The sequence below is a fragment of the Mycteria americana genome, chromosome 5 (genome assembly GCF_035582795.1).
Source record: "Mycteria americana isolate JAX WOST 10 ecotype Jacksonville Zoo and Gardens chromosome 5, USCA_MyAme_1.0, whole genome shotgun sequence".
Classification (NCBI taxonomy): Eukaryota; Metazoa; Chordata; class Aves; order Ciconiiformes; family Ciconiidae; genus Mycteria; species Mycteria americana.
The window spans coordinates 46,769,170-46,792,132 of record NC_134369.1 but is presented as its reverse complement, the minus strand read 5'-3'; the positions used below and the strand labels follow the sequence as shown (position 1 = coordinate 46,792,132).

The 22,963-nt window shown below is 36.2% G+C and overlaps 1 protein-coding gene across 1 annotated transcript in view; it reads right to left on the bottom strand.

The window, feature by feature from the left end:
* Positions 1 to 2,219: 2,219 nt before the first annotated feature.
* The window catches only part of TTC6 (tetratricopeptide repeat domain 6), a 64,339-nt gene continuing 43,595 nt past the window's right edge, over positions 2,220 to 22,963 (bottom strand). Inside the window, exons 20-31 of the mRNA XM_075501630.1 lie at positions 22,169 to 22,360; positions 20,007 to 20,188; positions 18,544 to 18,693; positions 18,141 to 18,281; positions 17,392 to 17,505; positions 15,743 to 15,862; positions 13,209 to 13,282; positions 11,147 to 11,357; positions 9,725 to 9,877; positions 9,344 to 9,514; positions 7,682 to 7,907; positions 2,220 to 3,565 (exon numbers count right to left, since the gene is read on the bottom strand). Of these exons, the coding sequence (XP_075357745.1) occupies positions 3,429 to 3,565; positions 7,682 to 7,907; positions 9,344 to 9,514; positions 9,725 to 9,877; positions 11,147 to 11,357; positions 13,209 to 13,282; positions 15,743 to 15,862; positions 17,392 to 17,505; positions 18,141 to 18,281; positions 18,544 to 18,693; positions 20,007 to 20,188; positions 22,169 to 22,360 (1,871 nt within the window). The 3' untranslated portion in view covers positions 2,220 to 3,428. The remainder of the gene's footprint in view (positions 3,566 to 7,681; positions 7,908 to 9,343; positions 9,515 to 9,724; positions 9,878 to 11,146; positions 11,358 to 13,208; positions 13,283 to 15,742; positions 15,863 to 17,391; positions 17,506 to 18,140; positions 18,282 to 18,543; positions 18,694 to 20,006; positions 20,189 to 22,168; positions 22,361 to 22,963) is intronic.

Genomic DNA, 22,963 nt, shown 5'->3' with positions numbered 1-22,963 from the left:
TTTCCACCTACTTTTAAAAACCTTTAGAAAATATAAAATTTCTGTTAGGTCAGAAAAGAAGTTTAAAAGAAAGATTTGAAGAAAAAAAAGGAGCTGATAATCTATTTTTCAAAGAATGCATTATGTTTTGATCATGCAACTTGAAATTTTCGTGTTCTGTTGTGCAAATAAATTCTCCATCCACTTCCCATTTTCTTTAAAAAGTATCTAACAAGGTCCCGGAATTGTGAATGAAAGTGATGTTAAATGATGAAATTGGAAATACAATGGGAGACCAGACATATCCTAATCATTGTGTAATAGATGAAAAGCTCTAAAATTTAACTCCACGCAGCCAACCATAGAATAAATATTCAGTTTTTAAGGATTAAAAAAATAGATCTACACCATCCAAATAAAAAAAATTACAAGCAGAAGAGAGATTACAATAGCCCATATTATGTAAGTCAAGTCACTCTATCAATAGTGAGTCATAACTGATTGCATCTGGTTTCAGTTTTTAAATGTGAAGATAAAAAACTTTTAAGTGTCCATTTCTGTCTGACATTCAAGAGAGGTTAAATTAAAGAAAATCTACAGTGAATATCACAAGAAAAGGATCCAAGGGAAAGGTTTGACCTCTCTTCATTCTGATTTACGTTTGATGATGCACTATACATGATGAGGGTACCACTATCTCACAACCCATCAGCAGGTAATTCATAAGGAGGTCAAAGAAAGGAAAAGGCCATAGAATCATGCATAATTTAGCAATTTCATCAATAAACAATTCTTCAGATAATAAAAAAGAGCACTGAAAGAGGCATGTGGAGAAGGAGAAAGGGAGCAAAAATACCACCCACCACCATCTTGCAAGCAAACTTCGACTTTGTGTGCATACAGGAAACTAGGTAAGTAATTCCCCTATTTGCATCAATAACCATGATAATCATGCATGGAAATACAGGCACATGTATATTTATACTTTGTACATTACACTTGATCCACTTGGGTAGGTGATGATACCGCAAAAATAAATAAGGTAAAGAAAAAAGAAAAAAGAAAAAAGAACAAGAGCAAAAAAGTAGTAAATAATTATTCAATTGCCTTGGACTTCACAAACTTAGCTTTAGTAACATAACAGTCAACATTAAATAAAAGCAAAACCTCTGAAGAGTAAAACTCTTTACAGAAACATGTAGCTACAATGGTCTAATCAGACCTGACATAGTTATTTTGATTCTTGAATTCTGTAATAGTCACAAAGAATTTCTCCCTATTGCGTGTTGCAGTCTACCATATTTTTTTTTATTGTACTGTGGTAAAACTAATACTTCTAAAAGCTATTACTAGCAATTCATATTTCAAGTTATTGGAGAACAGAAAAGCAGAAATTGTTTTTTGATCATCCCATGGTCACATATTTTAATTTAATTCTAAGAAAAACTGTCATTCCAAATAGATTTCTAGTAACGCTCTAATGTAAAACACTAGAAAGAAATATTAATATGCAACATCCTACAACATCTAGAAATATTTTATTGTTTATATCTATAAACATTCGTTTTTAAACATCAGAGACACTAATCATGAATAAACAAAAATTAAGTACAGAATTTTTTGAAGTTGTTTTAACTTTTATACGTGTTAACTATGATGCATCTATTCCAGTCAACCTTATCACCACAGATCTTGCAAGTGCAAAGTCTTATCATGCTAGATATTAAACAACAAGATAAGAGGATAGTCAAGGAAAGTAGGGATGGAGTCAAATGCTTTACTGAGTTAACTGCTCTTAGCTATGATACTCTGAATTTCCTTTCCACAGGACTTTTTTTTTCAACCCAAGTATCATAAGGTGACAAGCATAGGAATTTTTACAATGTAATGTGATACTACAAATGCAAAAATGTAGATACCAGAACAACGCTAGAATTCCAGTCACTGTCTATCACATTGGCTAAACATACACTGCATAGGTATGCAAGAACAGATATTTTTACAGAAATAGCATATAGCAATGTGTTAAGTACTCAGAGAAAATAAAATGCAGCTCTTTGACACAAAGCAATGACAATATTTTTTACTTTCATCTCAATAGCACATAAACGAAAAAACAACACTTAAGCCACAAAAAACACCAAAAAAGGTCAGTTATAAAGCTAAATAGACCAATGTAACTCTTTAATACTAATTTTATATAAAATTAGATGATTTAATTTTGATTTTATTCTGGATTATTCTCTACTATCTAGGGATTATTCCACATACAGAACATTAGGTAATTACAGGCACATATCAGCATGTGTTAGGTCTGTTGTTTTGTGAAGGTCCCTCTCACCTTTTCCTTTTGCCCTTTTTCAGGAAGAAAATTGATAGCATTTTACATCTAAGCCTAAATTGAAGTTATACATACAATTCCTATACCACTGGGACTATGCACTGAAGTGCCATTTGTGCCTTTAGAAATCCTTCCACTGCCTGAAACCACAGGACTGCTTGCATGCTGAGTAAGACCTTACTGTTCCTTCTTTTTCTCTTTTCTGAGGCAAAGACATCTGTTTTGCTTCATCCTTTTGCTGTCTTCACCATAATATGCCAAACTTGGGGACTGAATTTAGTACATGGGTAGGGCCTGACAATTTTTAAATTTTGGTCACATAGATTCACATTTCAATCTCCACGTTTAGGTGAGATCCTGTTCTTAAACCCATTCTTACAGCTTAGAACACAAAACTATGATCTATTATTTATTAATTTTTACCTGCCTCTTCAATCTGGCACTGTGTAATATATTTAAGTGGAAGCAAGTAACCTCAACTTTTTTACTCACAAACTGAATCATGGCCTTCTCAAATTTCAGTTCTTGGAGTAGTTCTCACACACCGCAACAGATGGTCCTTGCACAATAGCTTTCCCCTACCATCTGAGTGACGGGGAATAGGAAATCTTATGAAGAGGTATAGAAGGAAGATCAGGAAGAAAGTGAGACCTAGTTAGCAGTCACAAGCATTTGGTGGCCATCTTAGAATTTTTATTTCTCAGATGATCCAGGTGACACATAATTACCATCACTGTAAGCATTTATATTTGGGGGGAAGGGGGAGTGTAGTCTCTTGTATCCTTCTATAACCAATGCAGTTGAGGTCTTTTGCCTATAAATTCCTCTTCTCTGTCCTTCATTTTGCACACAACACAATTATCTCTTGACACTAACAAATAAAGAACAATCTATAACTCATAAAAATTAAATGTGGCATTCTATTCTTAAATAACTCTGGCTAGTTTTGCACAATCAAGGTGATTATATTATTTAGGATAATAAAATGTGTGTAGAATATATAAAAATGAAGATAAGTTATAAATTTTTCTTGCATGTTGAACATTTTCAATTAGAGGTCTGAGAAATCTGTAAATAGAACCCAAGTGGTATGAGAACTGGTATCTTTTCACATGGAATCAATCTGTTCTTGAATGCTGATTGCTTGTTTGTAGTCTTCTACAGCCTCTTTATTGAAACCCAACTTACCACGAATATCAGCTCTAAATTTATACATCAAGGCATCATTAGGCTGAATTGACAATGCTGTAAAAATAAGAAATAGAATGTTAGGTGCTTTTTTTTTTTTAACATTATCACATGATTATAAAGAGAAGCATCATCCAAAAACTTTTGCCAGTGCTCAAATTCTTCTCCAGACGTGCTTTCACATGAGAAAACGTACTACATACATTAACTTTACATGAAGAGGTAGGCAACTTAATAAAGTTGTTTATATTTTTTTTCTCTTTTTGATGCCATTTATGAATCCCACTTTACCTTTGCCCCGACAGCAGAAACTATGCTTTCCTCTGAAACACAAGCAAAATCTTAGGGAAGAAAACTACCACCATCCAACTTCTGGAACATAGCAATGAACCCAATATTCAGTTTCTCCATTGTATAAAAAGGACTTAGGTACTTGTTGGAAAGCTTAAACTGCTGTTTTAAAATTCTACTTTAGAGAGAAAATTTTTTGAAAAATCAATCAGCTCCCTAGTGTAGTCAATTTTCACCATCTAACACTATGAAAATATCAGTCATGAAAGCCATGAAGTAAAAACACTATTTTGACAAATTCCACTGTAAAAGTAAACTAATTTCTAAAAGAAAAAAAAAAAAATCAATCTAACAAGAGTTACCCTTTCAGGAAAGATCATTAGTTGTGCAATCAAGTGTTGTCAAATCAAAGTCACTTTACTAACTTTTGTTTCAATAAAATTAATAGAAACTAAACATAGCTTTAGTTACTGGAAGAAGTTTGCCTATGTATCCACAGTTGCTGAATCTCATGTTAGTAGCAATGACAAAAGCAGCAATGGAGTAATATAGCTCAGCTGTTTTGAACCTGAACAAAAAATTTGGTTTTTACTAAAATCAAGATGAAAGTTTGATTCAGTTCCTCTTCTCTATGAACCATGTCTATTCCCAACAGCAAAGCTTATGAAAGCCAAATACTGTTTCAAAACTTGTTCTACAAAAAGTACATTCATTAAATTTCATGTTTATATATAGAATAAGCTACCTGAATGCCATTTTCTAGGCACCTAGATATCCCAACACATACACACACACACAAAAACTCACAAAAATTTGACAGACTTGGTAATTATAGTATTTTCTCATAACTTCTTGCCACAGTTTCATTTAGAATGGGGCTCTGTTCAGCTGCTAACGACACACATTGTATGAAACAGTTTATCTTCTAATTTACATATTCTTTCAATTTTGAGAATGAAAAAACCCAATTAATTCACATATTTACTTTAACTTCCTCTTTTTAATCACCTCATAATATCTGATGAAATTAGGTAGAAAAATTAGGTAGCAAAAATACGCACATACTTTCTGAATCATTAAATAAAGCCAAGTAATTTGTTATCATAGAATGGTTTGGGTTGGAAGGGACCTTAAAGATCATCTGGTTCCAAGCCCCCTGCCATGGGCAGGGACACCTTCCACTAGACCAGGTTGCTCAAAGCCCCATCCAACCTGGCCTTGAACACTTCCAGGGATGGGACATCCACAGCTTCTCTGGCCAACCTGTTCCAGTGCCTCACCACCCTCATAGTGAAGAATTTCTTCATTATCTCTAGTCTAATTCTACCCTCTTTCAGTTTAAAGCCATTACCCCTTGTCCTATCGCTACATGTCCTTGTAAAAAGTCCCTCTCCAGCTTTCTTGTAGGCCCCCTTCAGGCAGTAGAAGGCTGCTATAAGGTGTCCCCGGAGCCTTCTCTTCTCCAGGCTAAACAACCCCAACTCTCTCAGCCTGTCTTCATAGGAGTGGTGCTCCAGCCCTCTGATCATCTTTGTGGCCCTCCTCTGGACTCGCTCCAACAGGTCCATGTCCTTCTTATGTTGGGGACCCCAGAGCCGAATGCAGTACTCCAGGTGGGGTCTCACGAGAGCAGAGTAGAGGGGGAGAATCACCTCCCTCGACCTGCTGGTCACGCTTCTTTTGATGCAGCCCAGGATACGGTTGGCCTTCTGGGCTGCAAGCACACATTGCCAGGTCATGTTGAGCTTCTCATCAACCAACACCCCTGGGTCCTTCTCCTCAGGGCTGCTCTCAATCCATTCTCTGCCCAGCCTGTATTTGTGCTTTGGATTGCCCCCACTCATGTGCAGGACCTTGCACTTGGCTTTGTTGAACTTCATGAGCTTCACACAGGCCCACCTCTCAAGCCTGTCAAGGTTCCCCTGGATGGCATCCCTTCCGTCCAGCATGTTGACCGCACCACACAGGTTGGTGTCATTGGCAAACCTGCTGAGGGTGCACTCAATCCCACTGTCCATATCGCCAAAGATGTTAAACAGCACCAGTCCCAATACTGACGCCTGAGGAGCACCACTCATCACTGGTCTCCACTTGGACATTGAGCTGTTGACCGCAACTCTGAGTGCGATCATCCAGCCAATTCCTTATCCACCAAGTGGTCCATCCATCAAATCCATGTCTCTCCAATTTAGAGATAAGGATGTTGTGCGGGACAGCGTCAAATGCCTTGCACAAGTCCAGGTAGATGACGTCAGTTGCTCTTCCCTTATCTACCAACCCTGTAACTCCATCGTAGAAGGCCACCAAATTCGTCAGGCATGATTTGCCCTTAGTGAAGCCACGTTGGCTGTCACCAATCACCTCCTTATTTTCCATGTGCCTTAGCATAGTTTCCAGGTGGATCTGCTCCATGATCTTGCCGGGCACAGAGGTGAGGCTGACTGGCCTGTAGTTCCCCAGGTCTTCCTTTTTTCTCTTTCTAAAAATGGGGGTTATGTTTCCCCTTTTCCAGTCAGTGGGAACTTCACCAGACTGCCATGACTTCTCACATATGATGGATAGTGGCTTAGCAACTTTATCCGCCAGTTCCCTCAGGACCCACGGATGCACCTCATCAGGTCGCATGGACTCGTGCACCGTCAAGTTCCTTAGATGGCCTCAAACCTGATCTTCTCCTACAGTGCGTGGTTCTTCATTCTCCCAGTCCCTGCCTTTGCCTTCTGCGACTTGGGCAGTGTGGCTTGAGCACTTGCCAGTGAAGACTGAGGCAAAAATGTCGTTGAGTACCTCAGCCTTCTTCCTATCCCAGGTAACCAGGTCTCCAGTTTCCTTCTGGAGAGGGCCCACATTTTCCCTAGTCTTCCTTTTATCACCGACATACCTATGGAAGCTTTTCTTGTTGCCCTTGACATCCCTGGCCAGATTTAATTCTCTTAGGGCTTTATCTTTCCTAACCCAATCCCTGGCTGCTCCAACAATTTCTCTGTATTCCTCCCAGGCTACCTGTCCTTGCTTCCACCCTCTGTAGGCTTCCTTTTTGTGTTTGAGTTTGTCCAGGAGCATCTTGTTCATCCACGCAGGCCTCCTGGCATTTTTGCCTGACTTCCTCTTTGTTGGGATGCATCGCTCCTGAGCTTGGAGGAGGTGATCCTTAAATATTAACCAGCTTTCTTGGGCCCCTCTTCCCTCCAGGGCTTTATCTCATGTTACTCTACCAAGCAGATCCCTGAAGAGGCCAAAGTCTGCTCTCCTGAAGTCCAGAGTACTGAGCTTGCTGTGCACTCTCCTCGGTGCCCTAAGGATCTTGAATTCCACCATTTCATGGTCACTGCAGCCAAGGCTGCCCTTGAGCTTCACATTCCCTACCAGCTCCTCCCTGTTGGTGAGAACAAGGTCCAGCATAGCACCATTCCTCATTGGCTCCTCTATCACTTGGAGAAGGAAATTATCATCAACACATTCCAGGAACCTCCCGGATTGCTTATGCCCTGCTGTGTTGTCCCTCTAACAGATATCGGGGTGGTTAAAGTCCCCCGTGAGGACCAGGGCTTGTGAACGTGAGGCTGCTGCTATCTGTGTATAGGGGGCCTCATCCACTCAGTCTTCCTGGTTGGGTGGCCTGTAGCAGACCCCCACTATAATGTCACCTGTCCCTGCCCTCCCTTTAATCCTGACCCATAAGCTCTCGGTCAGCTCCGCATGCATCCCCAGGTGGAGCTCCATGCACTCCAGCCAGTCATTGGCATAGAGGGCGACATGCCCTCCTTGTCTCCCCTGCCTGTCCTTCCTAAAGAGCCTGTATTCTTCCATTCCACATCATAATTGTTATCTTAATTGTTAGTATGCTACCAAACATAATCATGACAGGTAAATAAAGATTACCTGTTGAAATGTCTTTCTCAGCTAGATCATATTGCTTCAATCCATTATAGAAATTTGCCCTGTTAAAATACACTGCTGCAGAGAATGGGCAGAGACAAATTGCCTTCTCAAAGTCTTCTTTTGCTTCTTCAATATTGTTTAGCAATGTATTTGTAATAGCACGATTCATAACAGCAGATTCATTTCTTGGGTCAAGTTGTAACGCCTTGGAATAATAGCAATAGGCCTACAAAACACATGAATTGGAGACAAAGTATGCTGTTAAAACTTGAGGAAATGGCTTATGCACAACTTGAAAATTCCAGTTCGTTTCTTTAAGCTGTTAGTATTCTTAAGTCTTTACTCGTTCTGTTCAGTATTCTTTGTGCACAGAAAAGAGATATACAGCACCAGTATGTTTATCCACAAATAAGTCGATCACCACCCAGACACACTTTTGAAAAATAACAGCTGTTTATGCTGAATTGTAACTGTAGCAGAAGAAATAAGCTACACACTAAGGCCAATTTGAATTAACATAGAAAATAATTTATAATGCAACACCTATTCTTGAGCTTCTTTCTTCATATTAGACAGCCTCTGTGAGACAGTAAGGAGTCACAGAAACACACTAAAGAGGAAGAACAGCCTATGCAAAACCAGTCATGGAAGAATGATACCAGATGCATAAGAAAAGAGATTACATGATCACAGAAGCAGCCATATGCAGGGCACTGACCTTGGACTCCTAAGGAATTTCTGATCCAAGACTAACTAATGCTCAAGAGCAACAAGGGATCTAACTTAGAGAAACATACAAGAACATTAGGTTTTTTTCTTACATGATCCATTTCTTGTGCTCTATGAAGTACAATCTAGGTTTAAAATCGTATGCCAAGCCTGTACTATACATGGTGAATTCCTTAATAAGTGAACTGCAAGCTGAAGTGTTTACAGATGCAACTCTAGGAGAGAATTAATTCAAGTAGATGAAATGTGTTGAAGCATCGATGCTGCTTCTGGGTTTCCACAGCTGCTGGACCACAGAGCTCCAATCAAATAGAAGCCTGAGCCTATGCCCAGGAAACGTGACTTGGAAGACCAAAGGAAAAATCATTGCAGGGGCCTCCTCACACAAAGAAAAATAAATAGTCCTTGCCTTCAAGCAGATTTCAAATTCTCTCACAAGAGGAATTTTAGTATCCAACTCTTCTGTATTTGAAGACACACACCATATTTAAGCAGAATTAGGTGATTTAAAACTCCAAAGTTACTGTGGTAACAGGAGGAAGATCTGATTTCTTGATTAAAGTTCATCAGCAGGAGATTCTTTTCATTTTCCTTGTCATGGTGCTATAGTGAATCTGGGCAAGTTATTTAATGTATGGGAGTTAGGCTGGGGGGGAAAGTTACTAAACATCAGCAGGATTTGGGTATCTGAATTATTTACAAATTTTTGTGATGTGTATCCTAGCCGTCATGAATCTTAGTTCATTCATATCAATGATAAAATACATAGTAGCAAGGCAATTATTTATTAATAATTACTACAGATTAATTCATCTCCTGGTAGAGGACCACGAAATTCAAAGTAAGAAAGCTTCATGTTAATTATACTTAAAGACAGCTTTATGGCAACATTATTTATTCAAGGAAAAAAAGTTCTGAAGACTGTAGACTTACCTGTGAAAACTGTCGATTATGGAAGTAGATATTTGCTGCATTGAAATAGGCTAATGCATAGTTTGGGTCAACAGAAATTGCTTGTTGATAGTCCTTCATGGCACAGGGTAGATAACCCATTAACTGATTGATGACACCCCGATTTGTTAGCAGTGGAGCAGTTGTAGTGAGCTGAAAGGAAAATGTAGATGCATTCTTACTCAGGGAAAATTTACACTTCTATATTAATTTATTCTGGTTTTCAAAGATACATTTGTTTTTTAAAAAAAAAAAAAATTAATTGCACCTTCTAATCCAAATTGGCAACTATCAATGTACAATATCAGCTGGCTTCATAGCAACAGGTTGATTTTAGTAAAGTCACTTTAAGCTAACATCTACCTTTAGAGCAGCATTTGTATCTTGAAATGCAGCAAAAGTTTCACCCATTTGAAGACAGACTGAAGCTCTTCCATCATATGCAGCATGGCATTTTGGATCAATGCAAATGGCAACTGTAAATTGGCTCCATGCTCTCTGAAGTTTTCCAAGGGCCTAAAATGAATTGCAGTGTGTCCACAATAAGAAACACAAGAAATGATGACATACGAATGGTCCCACTTAAAAAACATAGAGCAGAGAATGGAAGTATGCTATTTACAAATGCAGTTAACTAAATTACAGAAAAAATTAATTTAAGTATCTTGTTATTTATGCAATATTCATTATCTTTGCAACTATGTAAGGTATTTGTCACAACTGTTTTAACTGCAAGTGTTATCTCTTCTACATCATCAAATCACAGAATGGTTGAGTTTGGAAGGGATCTTTGGAGATCGCCTAGACCAACCCCCTGCTCAAAGCAGGGTCAGCTGGAGCAGGTTGCCCAGGACCATGTACAGTTAGATTTTGAATATCTTCAAGGACGGAGACTCCACAACCTCTGTGCACAATCTGTTCCAGTGTTTGATCATCCTCACAGTAAAAAAAAAAAAGTTTTCTGATGTTTAAATGTAATTTCCTGTATTTCAGTTTGTGCCCATTGCCTCCTGTCCTGTCACTGGGCACCATGATGAAGAGCCTGGCTCCACTTTATTTATACTCCTTCATCAGATATTTATACCTATCTATAAGAGTCTCCCTTAAGCCTTCATCTCTCTTTCCCTTATCCTTGTATGACAGATGCTTCAAGCCCTTAATCATCTTAGTGACCCTTCGCTGGATGAACACCAGTATGTTCATGTCTCTCTTGTACTAGAGAACCCAGAACTGGACACAGTACTCCAGATGTGACCTCACCGGTACTGAGCAGAGGAGAAGGATCGTCTCGTTAGACCTTCTGGCAATGCGGCTCCTAACATAGCCCAGGGTATTACTGGCCTTCTAAGCAGTTTTCAGAGGTCATTATACATAAGGCCTTTACCAAGGGATTTTAGCAGATTTGCTAACAGTGTAGTTTGGATAATTAGGACATACAAGATTTTGTTTTACACAGATTTGTCAACACTTTGGCTGCTTTTTACTTCAGTAAACAGCACATACACGCAAAACACACCAGTTCTTAATGTTAGTTTATCAGAGAACCATATATGCAAATTCCATTATTCAATGAGCAGAATTCCAAGAATATTGGGCACAAAAGTGAAAAGAAAATAATGGTCTACCCATTTACTTAAAAAGAAAGAAGATGCCATAGGCCTTGTCTAAAGTACATAGATTATGTTTATTATGATTATTTTAAGTATTATCTAAATGTATGCATATAAGATTGATGTTATTTTGCTTGATTAAACATAGCATTGACAATGAATTTTGGTGTGTTACCTGCAAGTTGTATCCCAAGCAAATTCTTGCTTTTATACACTTTGGATTCAGGTGAATTGCTCTCAAGAAATCTTTCTGTGCTTGTTTACAACCAGCCTCATGTCCGTTTTCCATGTACGAATTTCCTCGTCCAACATAGGTATCCACAGAAACAGGATCTAGTTTGAGAACCTGGTCAAATGATCTCACAGCTTCTTCAAACTCATGAAGTCTAAAAATAGAGATATTAATGTTTGCTGTTTAAAAATTCTATAAATAAAATTCTCAATTTATGAATGATCAGCAAATACTACCCCATAATGCCCACTGAAAGTAGTTCAGTTCTGACTAAAAGGGACACTTCCCTCCCCCCATTTAAGTTCTTTCTGTATGTGCTCCCTGATGGTTATAACAGTGAAGGTAGTCAGTGTAAGACCTTGCAGACTTCAGTTTGAATTCCTTGGCCTGAGGAAAAAAACAGCAAAACCCTCATTAACTTTTGCTGGGCCAAGATTTCACCTTTTCAACAGTTGTACTCAACAGAGAGACTTTATCCGAGTCATTCATGCTGTCCAAATGTCATGACCAAATATGGTTTTGGTAGTGTATTCAGGCACAGATGTTTACAGACAATTTACTTGTAGTACAAGCCTTCTCTCTGTTTTTTCTCATACCAATTCTTGAACTTATCCAAACTATGCTAAACTTGCAGGGTAAAAAGAAACAATATTCAGGGTTCTAAGCACAGACCACTCTGGTCTAAGAGTAAGCCAAATGTGGAACTCCATCCTTAGATAAAACTTGATGCATCTGAGGTATAGTGCGTAGGAATGAAAAGGATTAAATACCTGAAACGTCAATGAATGCTAGTAAGTATCTTCACACATAAAGCAAACACTTTAACCCATCGAAGTACAAAATCATTTTACCAAGATGATACTAAAAGATAATATATTGTTTGAATATGAACTACCTGTGTCTACCTGAAGAACAGCCTGACTTCTTTACCAAAGGAGGAAAGATTAAATATATTTAGCTAACAAATAACTTTAAGGGTTGTAAACCAAATGCTTTTTAAAAGCACAACGCTTGTTGCAAAAACAAATTAGGACTTCATTCCAATCCTGTTGATAGGCAGTCATGAGGTTAGAGACTGCAGGATGGATCCCAAATGCATCTTAAAACGGGTTATACAGCTGAGTGACTCCTTTTGACAGTTGAATATAGACATGGGCACCAAAATCATATGCTCAGTTCTTAGAAGCAGAACTCAGCATTCCTGTGTGAGTTCTACATCATCCAGACACTGTGAAAGATGAAGCCAGTTATGTCCTAACTACAGGTATAGTAACACAAGAAGTTTTGATGCTACAATCTTGAATATGTCCATTTCCACACTGCCTCAGCAGCAACAAGGTTAAGCAGTGATAGATGGCAGAGTAACTGTAGAATAAAATAGTCTAAACTAATAGGCAGATAGCTATTAAAATTTCCTTTTTATCATAGGTGATATTTCTGTGAAATAGGAGCTATCAACTCCAAGTACCACTATAATAAGTAGACAAAGATACTAATGTACATCTTATTTCTTTCAATTTATATCTATTTTAAGTGATTAACAGATTTAATTCAGTCTTTCTAAACAAATCTCATCTTGATGAAACTACACTTCAGAATTTCCAAAGAAAAAATTCAGGCAAGGAAGACCATTGAGGCTTTTGCTTTTCTTTAAAGGATAAAGTGCATATTTAAACAGAAATTGCATCCTAACTAATTCTGAACAAACCAACCCAACTCTGTTTATCTCTTAATTCTTTCTTTTTCAGTCCTTCTCTTGGTTCTATTTTATCATCCTAGTATTTCTTCCTCATGCTGTCATGAACACACAGTTGCTTGATACCAGAAGATTTTAACACCAGTTGTTAAACTTGAAAAATATCTAATTTTCTTTTCTCCATTCCTCTCTACCATTTTGTCCTCCCCCAGTTCTCAGTGTACTCAATGTGAAAAGGTGGACAGGAATATAAAGCACAGGAACTATTTCATTTTTCTACTCTCTAACAAACAAAACTACGTATCTTACCGATGATAGCAGATTCCAATAGCTTGAAAGATCTGGCTATCATCTGGACTAAGCAATGTTGCTTCTTTAAAGTCCTGAAAAGAACAGACATTAAACCATGCAAATTGGTATTGTTTCACTTCACTTACAACTGTGGTTTTAGCTAAACAATTTTATACTTCTTTATATAAAAAGGGAGATGACTTCTGACAAAGGCATTATAAGTTCAGAAGTACTGCAGATGTATTTAACTGTTTTCATACTTCTTGTTCCAGACTTGGATAGAATAAAATCTGCAAAGTTATGTGGTATCATGGTACTTCCTACAAAGCTGGAAGTCAACATTTCCAGAAACAAAACCTTCCAGAAAGTTGGGGGTTTGTTTGTTTTTAATAGAAATACTGTACCTCAGCTGCTATTATTAAATACATATATATTGAAAATAATTTTGCTATATGCAATTTCAATAGAATTCTTCCAGTAATAAAATTATCTAGTTACTTTCTGTTATTACTTTGACAAATGTAGTAAACCAAACTCATATGTGCTTTGGGAGATTCTATGCATAATGTTCCAGTGAAAGACTTCACAGGGCTTTTGACTTTTGCCTTTTACTAACATTCAGAACATTTTTCAAAATGCTTGTGGTTTTGATATATGTGGTTCAATTGTAAAAACTGTACAGGTGCTTTTGAAAATCAAATACAGTCATTTCAATTATGATGTAAGGATGAACTTTAGGCTTCTGCATGGAAAGCAATCAGTATGTAGTAGCAGTGGTTTAGACGATGCATCCACTGAACTACAACTTAGAAAGCATTTTTTACTTGTTCAAATTGTAAAAATAAAAAGGTGTGGAAGATTTTAGTACTGTTAGAATTATACAAGTCGCAAAATAATTATGTGCAGATATATATATTTGTATTTTGTTAAAATGAAACCTCTCTTTTGGTGAACACACTATCATAAAATTATAGGTCTGTTTTTAAAAGACTACTGAGAGACAGTGTTCCCATCCAGCAAAGCCTTTCAAAGAATACTCAGCAAAGCTAATGGGATTCTTCATGTGCACAATTTGGAGTATACACTCTGCTTTGTGTATGGAGCAGAGCAAAAGCAGGACCAAAGTTCCAAGGACCAGGTTTGGTTTACTTAAACCAAAGGTGCTATCCTCACAGGTAGCCACACACTTCACAGAATCAACAGGAAAAAGACACCTCTATTTGGCAATTCAGATCTTATATAGACTGAATTGTAACTTTTCCTTTTTCTTCCAGTGTACTCAATTCAGGAATACATTCACTTCAAGTAATATGTATCTGTGCTTAAGGAATTACATCCTAATTCAACCAGTACTATACATGTATACAGATACACTCCTTGCAATAAAATCTTATCAGAACTGATACATAAGAAGGTCTCAAGCATATTTATAATCACTGATGTTTTTCTTAAATTAGCTGTTTTATTTTTGTGTCTGTTGTTCAATTACCAATTTGTAAATTTGTCTTCACTACAATCCATTCAAATAACTTTTTGCTCATCCTGCTGGTTCTGCCCCAGTCTCTTTCTACTGGGGTTTGTACCACCTCAGCCTCTTTTCTGAACTATTCTGATCAACTGCATCTTGAAACATAAAAGACCAATAACACAATATTTCTACTTAAATTATTTCTATGCAAGGTCTACCAACTGTAAAGAGCTTTTGTTGTGCACTTCCAATAGGACATTTCTGGGTCATTGGAATGAGATTCATATTCATTCTTCATTTTTTATTTGCAAATAAGAAATATTACTCAATTTTTAGAATGCCTATGCTGAAATTGTTGCTATCACATAAAGAAGATAACACATTTTAAAGTTACTAGCCCACAATGGAAGCAATGAATGCACCAGTTATACTGAAAATAAATACCCCTGCTTTTTAAAAAATGAAAACTTTTAGAAAACTTAAAAACTATTTAAAATTCAAAAATAAAAACCCATGTGTGTGAAAGAGTAATGTTTAACATTGTTAGGTTTCAAGCCTGCTATTGCTATACGAGGTGGAGTCCCATGGAATGAGAGAGTCATCTGCCCTGTGAGTCGGTGTCAGAAACACATAATATTTTCTTACATTTAAGAAACTTATCTTGAGGTCGGACCCTTCCTGCTCTTTCAACAAAAATGGTCATTGACACACACAGACACACACACAGAGGAACAAAACAAGCCCACTCAATCAGAACCTCCATTTACTTAGGCTTCTGCAATGAATTAGTACTCATTTGGACCCAACATAAATTACTTAAAGATTAAAAAAAGAAGGAAAAATCAGGTTCTTGCTTACTAAATTTTGTGCAACTCCCACGTTTAACTCTAGCAGCATAAAATTATAAAATTGCACTTTATTCGCATCTTCACAGCCAGACTGGCATTAGGTGTTGAGCAAATGAGAACTGGGCACAAACTATTTCAGAAGAATATAAAAACTGTCAAGCTGGTCTTTATATCAGCAATGGCTTACATTTAACAGAAAACTCTAAATTTCCTTTACTCAAAGAAGGATTTTGTACCTCACATGCATTAGCATAATCACCAAGTTCCATGTAGAGTAGTCCACGATTAATTAACACTTTAAAAGCTATTTCCTTACTCAATTCAAGCAGAAGAAGAATTCCATAATCTTTCAAAGCCTACAAAAACATAAAATGGATTTTAAATGATAATTTATTCAGAGGGATACAATGATACTTCAAAATTTTAAAGACACACAAATCATGTGGATATGCACAGACTTCAGTGTGGCTATTCCAATGTTTCACCGTTTCCAGATTGAATTTAACTGAATTTGGAGCCTTCTATAATTACATAGATACCCATTCCTAAAGTACAGAAGCAAAGATAATACAAATATATTCAACAGACATAATTAAAACTTATTTTGTCATTATATACATTTCAGAGTTAGAAATAAATCTTAATTACTTCTACTGCTAAATTTTATGTCCAAATTCTTATTCAAAAACCCAACATATTATTCTAGATTAATTAGTTATGAATTAATGTCAAAGTAAGGTACTTTTAAAATTAAGTATCTTCAAATATAATTTATTGTTATTGAAAAATCTAAGCACTAGTTGTATTAGCTAAATTTGGGTGTAAAATTTGTAAAAGAGCAAATAGTGACATGACTAGGTAGACTGAAGAAGCCTCAATTCTCAAATTTATCAAAACTTAACAGTATTTCAACAATGCTTCATCTGAAGAAGTTCTAGCCTAACTCTTTTTTCACCTGAAGGATGAATTTATATAGTATAGTTAAGAATAACTAGACAGTTTACAGCTAATATGACAAAAATGACCTTGATTGGAGTATTCCATATACTAGCCACTTAAGAGAAGTCCTATTCTTTGTCAATTCTAAACTAAGCTAGATATTAGAAACAGCTTTAAAGAAAACAATCCGGTTCTTGTTAGATCTAGTAAATTTTTTCTGTCAATAACATACCACATTTTTTCTGCAACTTCCCTTGTACTTTAAGTGGCTTTTCTGGAAAGTGATAGCAAAGAACAACTTTTATAATACCTTATTTATGAAGGAACTATCATTTTCACTTCTTAAACTTCTACCTTCAGTTACTGTAATCACCTATTTTTCTTTACCCATCTGCACCATTCTTGGCCAATTAACCTCTAAGCACAAATGACCTTTGCCCAAGATCGATTTGACTTGAGACATCCGAGCTCAAATACTTAGAAACTAGCCCTGTCTCAGAAAATAGGCCTCATCAAAAAGACAGTTCAACATAATTGTGTTCCCAGTCTGAAGCTGCATGGTGCCTTTGTGTGCCCTGTTGTGCCTTTGCTTTATAACAAAGGTAGAAAGCAGAAACACTCAGAGGCAGCTCACAGGCAAGTTGACAGATGTATAAACACATCCAAAAAATAGGGCTGTGAATGTGGGTTGGATGTAGTCCAAATCCCTATTTTGATGTAGTCTTCTTCTGGATATAGTTCTTATATTTTCAAAGGGATATCAAATGCAATTAATATGATAGTAGAGACTAAAAAGCCATTTTTTTAAACAATTTCCTGAAGAGCACCAATCATTCAGGGAGACATTGCAAGAGGTCAGAAATTTTGACTAATTGTCAATAACAGGTTACTAGCTAATATGAACAACTGAGTGCTCATGTGACTGACAAAAAATTTAATACCTTACCTTTTTGAACTCCTTTATTTCATGATAACAGACAGCTCTGTTATAATGTGCCACAATGCAGGTTTTGTTGAGGTCAATAGTTTTTGAAAGATCTTCAATTGCAGCTTGAAATGTCTGCAAATGAAAAAACACTATGTATAAATTGTAATTCAGAGTTCACAGCACTACATATTCTTCCTCAAATAATAGCCTATTGTAAAATTTTATTTTATAGGTTTACATTTTGGTTTTTCATCAGTACTGGAAGGCATCCAACCATTTCACTATGTCCTCTACGGACTACTTACTGCAGTCCTCACTGCAGTGGGAGCACTTCTTCAGAAGCTCTACTTGTTCTAAGACTGGGCAAACAAACATTCTTAGTGTTTTCTTACATCCCATCCATATACTGCAATACATAATCAATCCTTAATTTTACTAGCTTACATTTTATATCTTAACCTAACACAGAAGGTATCTTTTGTGGAGTTTGGGTACTTCCGTCACTAGGTAAGAATCTATTCTGTGGAACTTAAGAGGGGAATAACCAGATAGATGCTCAGTAGCTTCTCAAACCCGTCAATCATTTTCAGTTACATAGAACAACCAGAGAGTAGCTTCAATGGGGAACTGAAAGCATAGTAATCAAGTGGAATTCCTGGTTTCCATCAGCAACACTTTTACCATTATTTCACCATTCTAAAGTGTCAAGTAAGATATATTAAGTTTTAAGGGAGAATGCAAAAGTACAACAATAAAGACAGTCCCACCTTATTTTGATACTTTAAAGTTCCTCGGTAAAAATAAGCTCGCACACTGTTAGGAATAATTTTTATTGCCTCATTGCAATTCAGAATTGCCTTAGGGTATCTACCTTTACTTCCATAGTAAGCAGCACGACTCATATATGCCTGTAGAGATGAAGACAGAATGATGACATGGTAAAAAACCAGCTTTGTTTAACATTATAAAACAAGGGTTAAATAGAAGACAGAAATTACAAGTTTATAAAAGCATACATCTTATGAAGCTTGTAATTTCTTTTATTTAATGCTTGCCATGTCCTTGCTGGCAGATTACAAGGCAATACACCCTTAAATGCAAAACCTGTCAGTCTTTGAACCCATCCAAAAATGCCTCACAGAAACAAACTATCAGGAGTCTTTCTATTACCTGGAAATGTGATGGACAAAGGGCAACTGCTCGATTGAAATCTCTGATGCACTTAGCTTGTCTGAGCTGCATTCTACACAGCCCTCGCTGATAAAAAGCATCAGGGTAACTTGAATGTAGTCTGATAGCCATACTAAAAGCATCACGGGCCTAAAAGGATGACATATCATGTGGGTTAAATATGCTCTGTTTGTTCAGCTGAAACCATAGGCTAACTAACTGATTCTTTTGTACAGCTAGGTATGACTTATTTTTGCAGCTGGAACCCACCATGTACCTGCATTGTTTTTTATCACTTTCATCCATTTACTGCTACTTAAAATTTTGTAATGATTAACACCCTACCTAATACAATCATAACGTCAAGGAGGCACAATCTAACTGATTTAATAATCTCATTTCTTCTGTGAGACTGCAAAAGTTTAACCAAGCACATGATCTTCTGTCTATAAGAGCTGAAATAGTGAATTTGTTTATTATAATGGACAATGGATTAACATGGCTAGTATACAACTCCTTTAAAATCCATCCAGATAGTTTTTTCCTCTACATTGTACATTAGCTTACAAAGTCATGGGCTTTTCCAGGACCTACAGCTGTAATATCAGATGTACATTGACACAGAAAGTCACCTTTTGCAACTGTCATGTATTACCTCATTAGATATTTCAGACAATTTTGACAGCCTTCTTCCAACAGAATATCACTTTTGACAAATGGTGTTGGAAGCAGACAAGGCAATAAATTGTTCTCTTCCCTGTGAAATTCTGATATTTCAAATGTTTCTAGTTTCTGTCTTGAGCCTTTTAGCAAATCAACAACTGAAAGATATTTATTAAAATATCAACATAGGAAACATTTGCATTAACTCACACTAGGCCTGCCACAAAGCTCAGATAGGCTTTCAGTAGTTTTCAACAAAGAAGTCTCTAATACAGTTAAAAGTATTGATTTTGTTGAAAGAAGGGAAATATGTTTTCTTTGGTAACACAGTTTATTTCTTAAGTATCATATATTAAGTGCCGAAGAGAACCAGCTAGGGATGTTATGAGCTACAGTAATATAAAAAACAGTTAACAACTACAACCAAATCCATAATACAATAATCTAGGAATTCCTTTGTCCAAGTTTACTACCAATTCACTAAGCCACTGATACTCCTATATGAGTGTTGTTTGTCTATAAGATCTGTGAAGACACTGATAAACAGATAAGAAATTCATGTAGTTTTTTTATTCCATCAGAATAGCAATTAATTACACACATTAAAAAATCATAACATTAGCACTGGAAAAATGACTCAAACTTGCAAGACAGTCTAATGTACATCATGAATTCAAAAGAAAATTGCTAAAGGCAGTGGAGGCTGTTTAAAATATTGAAATCATTCACTGAGTTATCATAGTTGTTGTTTACAAACAGTGGAGTCAAAGGCTAATATATTCTATATAATTAATACCAACCCGTAATAAACTTTTTTGCTCCATGTAACACAGGCCTGTGAGATAATACATTTCTGCAGCCTCAAATGTATTAGGCAGGATTTTTGCTGAGGCCATCAGGAGCTTCATAGCTTTTTTAAAACTTCTCACAGCATCCTGCAATACAGATAGTATTAATAGTTGTAAAGCACTTAACTGAAAATCTGCAAGATTTGTTAGACATTTTAAACCATTTTTAAATGTTTTTTTCTCAGTCCTTCTTTGGAACATTAGTTGTAAAAATGACTAGTCTAGTGTTCCTTGATGTTGCTGGAGTTAGACACACTCTTGATCCCTAAATGGTTCATATTAATAACTGATTAGAAAAACAGATAAATATTCCTGAGTTTTATTTATATATGACAAAGTAGCTGATGTACATGATCTAGAAATAACATACAGTTCATTTATACTGTTATTTAGGTACATAGTTAATTATAACTATTTATTAATTTTACTTATATTTATTTCCTCAGGAAGAAAAGAATACCTTTTGATGGAGTCTGATGATAATGCAGTACTTGCTACAGGTTTCTTTATGTAAATAATGACAAATTATTTATTCCATAGACAACTTACTAAATTTAATACCCATTAAGAAATATTGAAAGGATCAATCTGTATAGGCATTGAAGGAACTTAAGTGAATAGCCTCTCAGAATCTTACCATGTCTCATAGATCTGGGCAATAATTTATGCATACTTAATAATGCTTTGGTTTAAAGGATAGTGTAAGGAAAACAACCAAAAAATTAAGAACCGTTCAAGATAATCCTCAAAGGCTGAGGAATGGCTTATGAAGGGACCACAGTTTAAAGTTTCAATATCAAGAAGAGTAAAAGAATTATAGTATTTTTTTCTTAAGTGAGTCTTTCAAGATGAAGAAGTATTTGTTCAGAAAAATCATTTTGAAATACCGGTGCCTATAGGGCCGTCTGCAAATACTACACCTGCCTCCCTAAGTTGTCAAGGTAGTAGAAGTTTTAAATGAAACAGGTCTGCATTTACTGCTATTTAAAAATCATTTTTCTCTATTCCTACATTCAAAAATACTCTTATTTTAAGAGGAAAAAGAACTATAGATACCTGAACTCACTCACATATAATTCTAAAGGCACAGCTGATGCTCAGGGCACTATAGCCTGAAGTCTGATCATTTTCCCATATTGAGAGTATTGCGTCGTTCCTCTCCAGGACAGGTGGCAATGCAAGTCCTCACCTCTGGGTGAAGCACTCTGAGAAATCAGGGAATGACTCTCATACACATCCTCTTAACCATGAGAACTGAAATGGGTTGAATTGGAGCATACCAATGATCACCGTCTTTGACAGCATTCTTTCAAAGACGGCGGAACTAGTAATGTCCCATTATGGTTTGAGACAAATAAACCACCCAAACCTAACGAAAAAAGCTGAATGGATCACGAGGTTTTATCTGGTACAAGCTCAGGGAGCAGAAGTATAATATTTGCAAAGTGCACACCTTTTCGTTTAAAAAGAACCTGCAAACACGAGGCTAAGAGGAAACAGAAAGACTGCGCATTTCAAACACAGAACTCAACAGATAGGTACATTCAAGGTTTTATGAATCTACTTGTTGCTTGCTGCTATTGTGTTTAGGGAAAAAGGACTCTGTACATTTTGTATAAACAAATAGGACTGTACAAAAAGAAACAGCTAATCCATACTGCCAATTTCAACAATTCTGCAGGCCTCAAATATTGCTAACTGCAGGACTCAGAGGAGTGACAATATTGGTTAAACGCTATGACATGAATATTCACAAAGTTGAGAAAATATCTGTAACTATACGTTATATATTCAGTTCACATACATGATTTAAACTTTTGTACTGCATTGTTAGACAAAAAAATGCTAGACATACCTCTGTATTATTTTATTTCAAAAGAAGAAAAATTATAACATGTAATGGACTCAATCTACATAACTATCTTTTAATTTATCATCTTAAATGTTTTAAAACTAAAATTGCCTAATTTATGCTGAACTATTAGTGCTGTTGTTGAAAATTCTTACTCAGGTGGTCTTATAATTTAAACCATGAGGTACTCTGAAGGTTTATTTACATACTAGCACATTTCATAAAATATTAAAAGAATACAGAAAGAAAAACATTGTCTTGCTTGGCATATATATAATGTAAATTTTTCTAACCTTAGTTTTCTTGGCTTTCATTTGTATTTTTCCTAAAATAACAAACATTGAAGGCTCAGGTTGAGTTGCAGTAGCTTCACGTAAGCACTCTATGGCCTTATTGTGATTTTGACAAAATGACTGAATGAGTGCTTGCTGAACAGGCTGAGACGTAAAAGATTCTGGAAGGAAACCACCATGAAAAACAATAATCTCTTTTACTTCAACCTATATGTTTTCCAGTATAAAATACCTTTAAATGATATGCAAACTTTAAAAGGCTATTAAAATAATTGGAGTATCAAAGCTTGTTTTAACATCCATAAAAATACAAATGTAAATTAAATTCCTACAGAAGTCTGAAGCTGAACAGTTATTTATCAATGAGTGTAGTTTGGTTGCTAAACATCTGCAAATATTTACCTTCCTCTCTCCACATCTAAGAAGGCTTTGCTCTGCGAAAGTATCACCATTTACATGCTTTGTTTTTATATTTTTGTGCCCTGTGTATTCACTCTTGGTCACTACCAGAGACAGGAAATTAATCTCATACAGTATGGCTATTCATGTGGATTCACCAAGAGCTTCAGGACGCACTCAGCATTGCCATTTTATGCCCAGCACATATCAAGGAACTACTACACTGCAACATTTTTACTGTTCAAACCCATTGGGAAAGTTCAGTTCTAAAGCTATTTGATATTTTGTTAGGAAAGACTGTACATAAGTACAGAACAGAATCCTTACTCAATATTCCTTTAAAGCAGAAATTACCAGTATCGAAA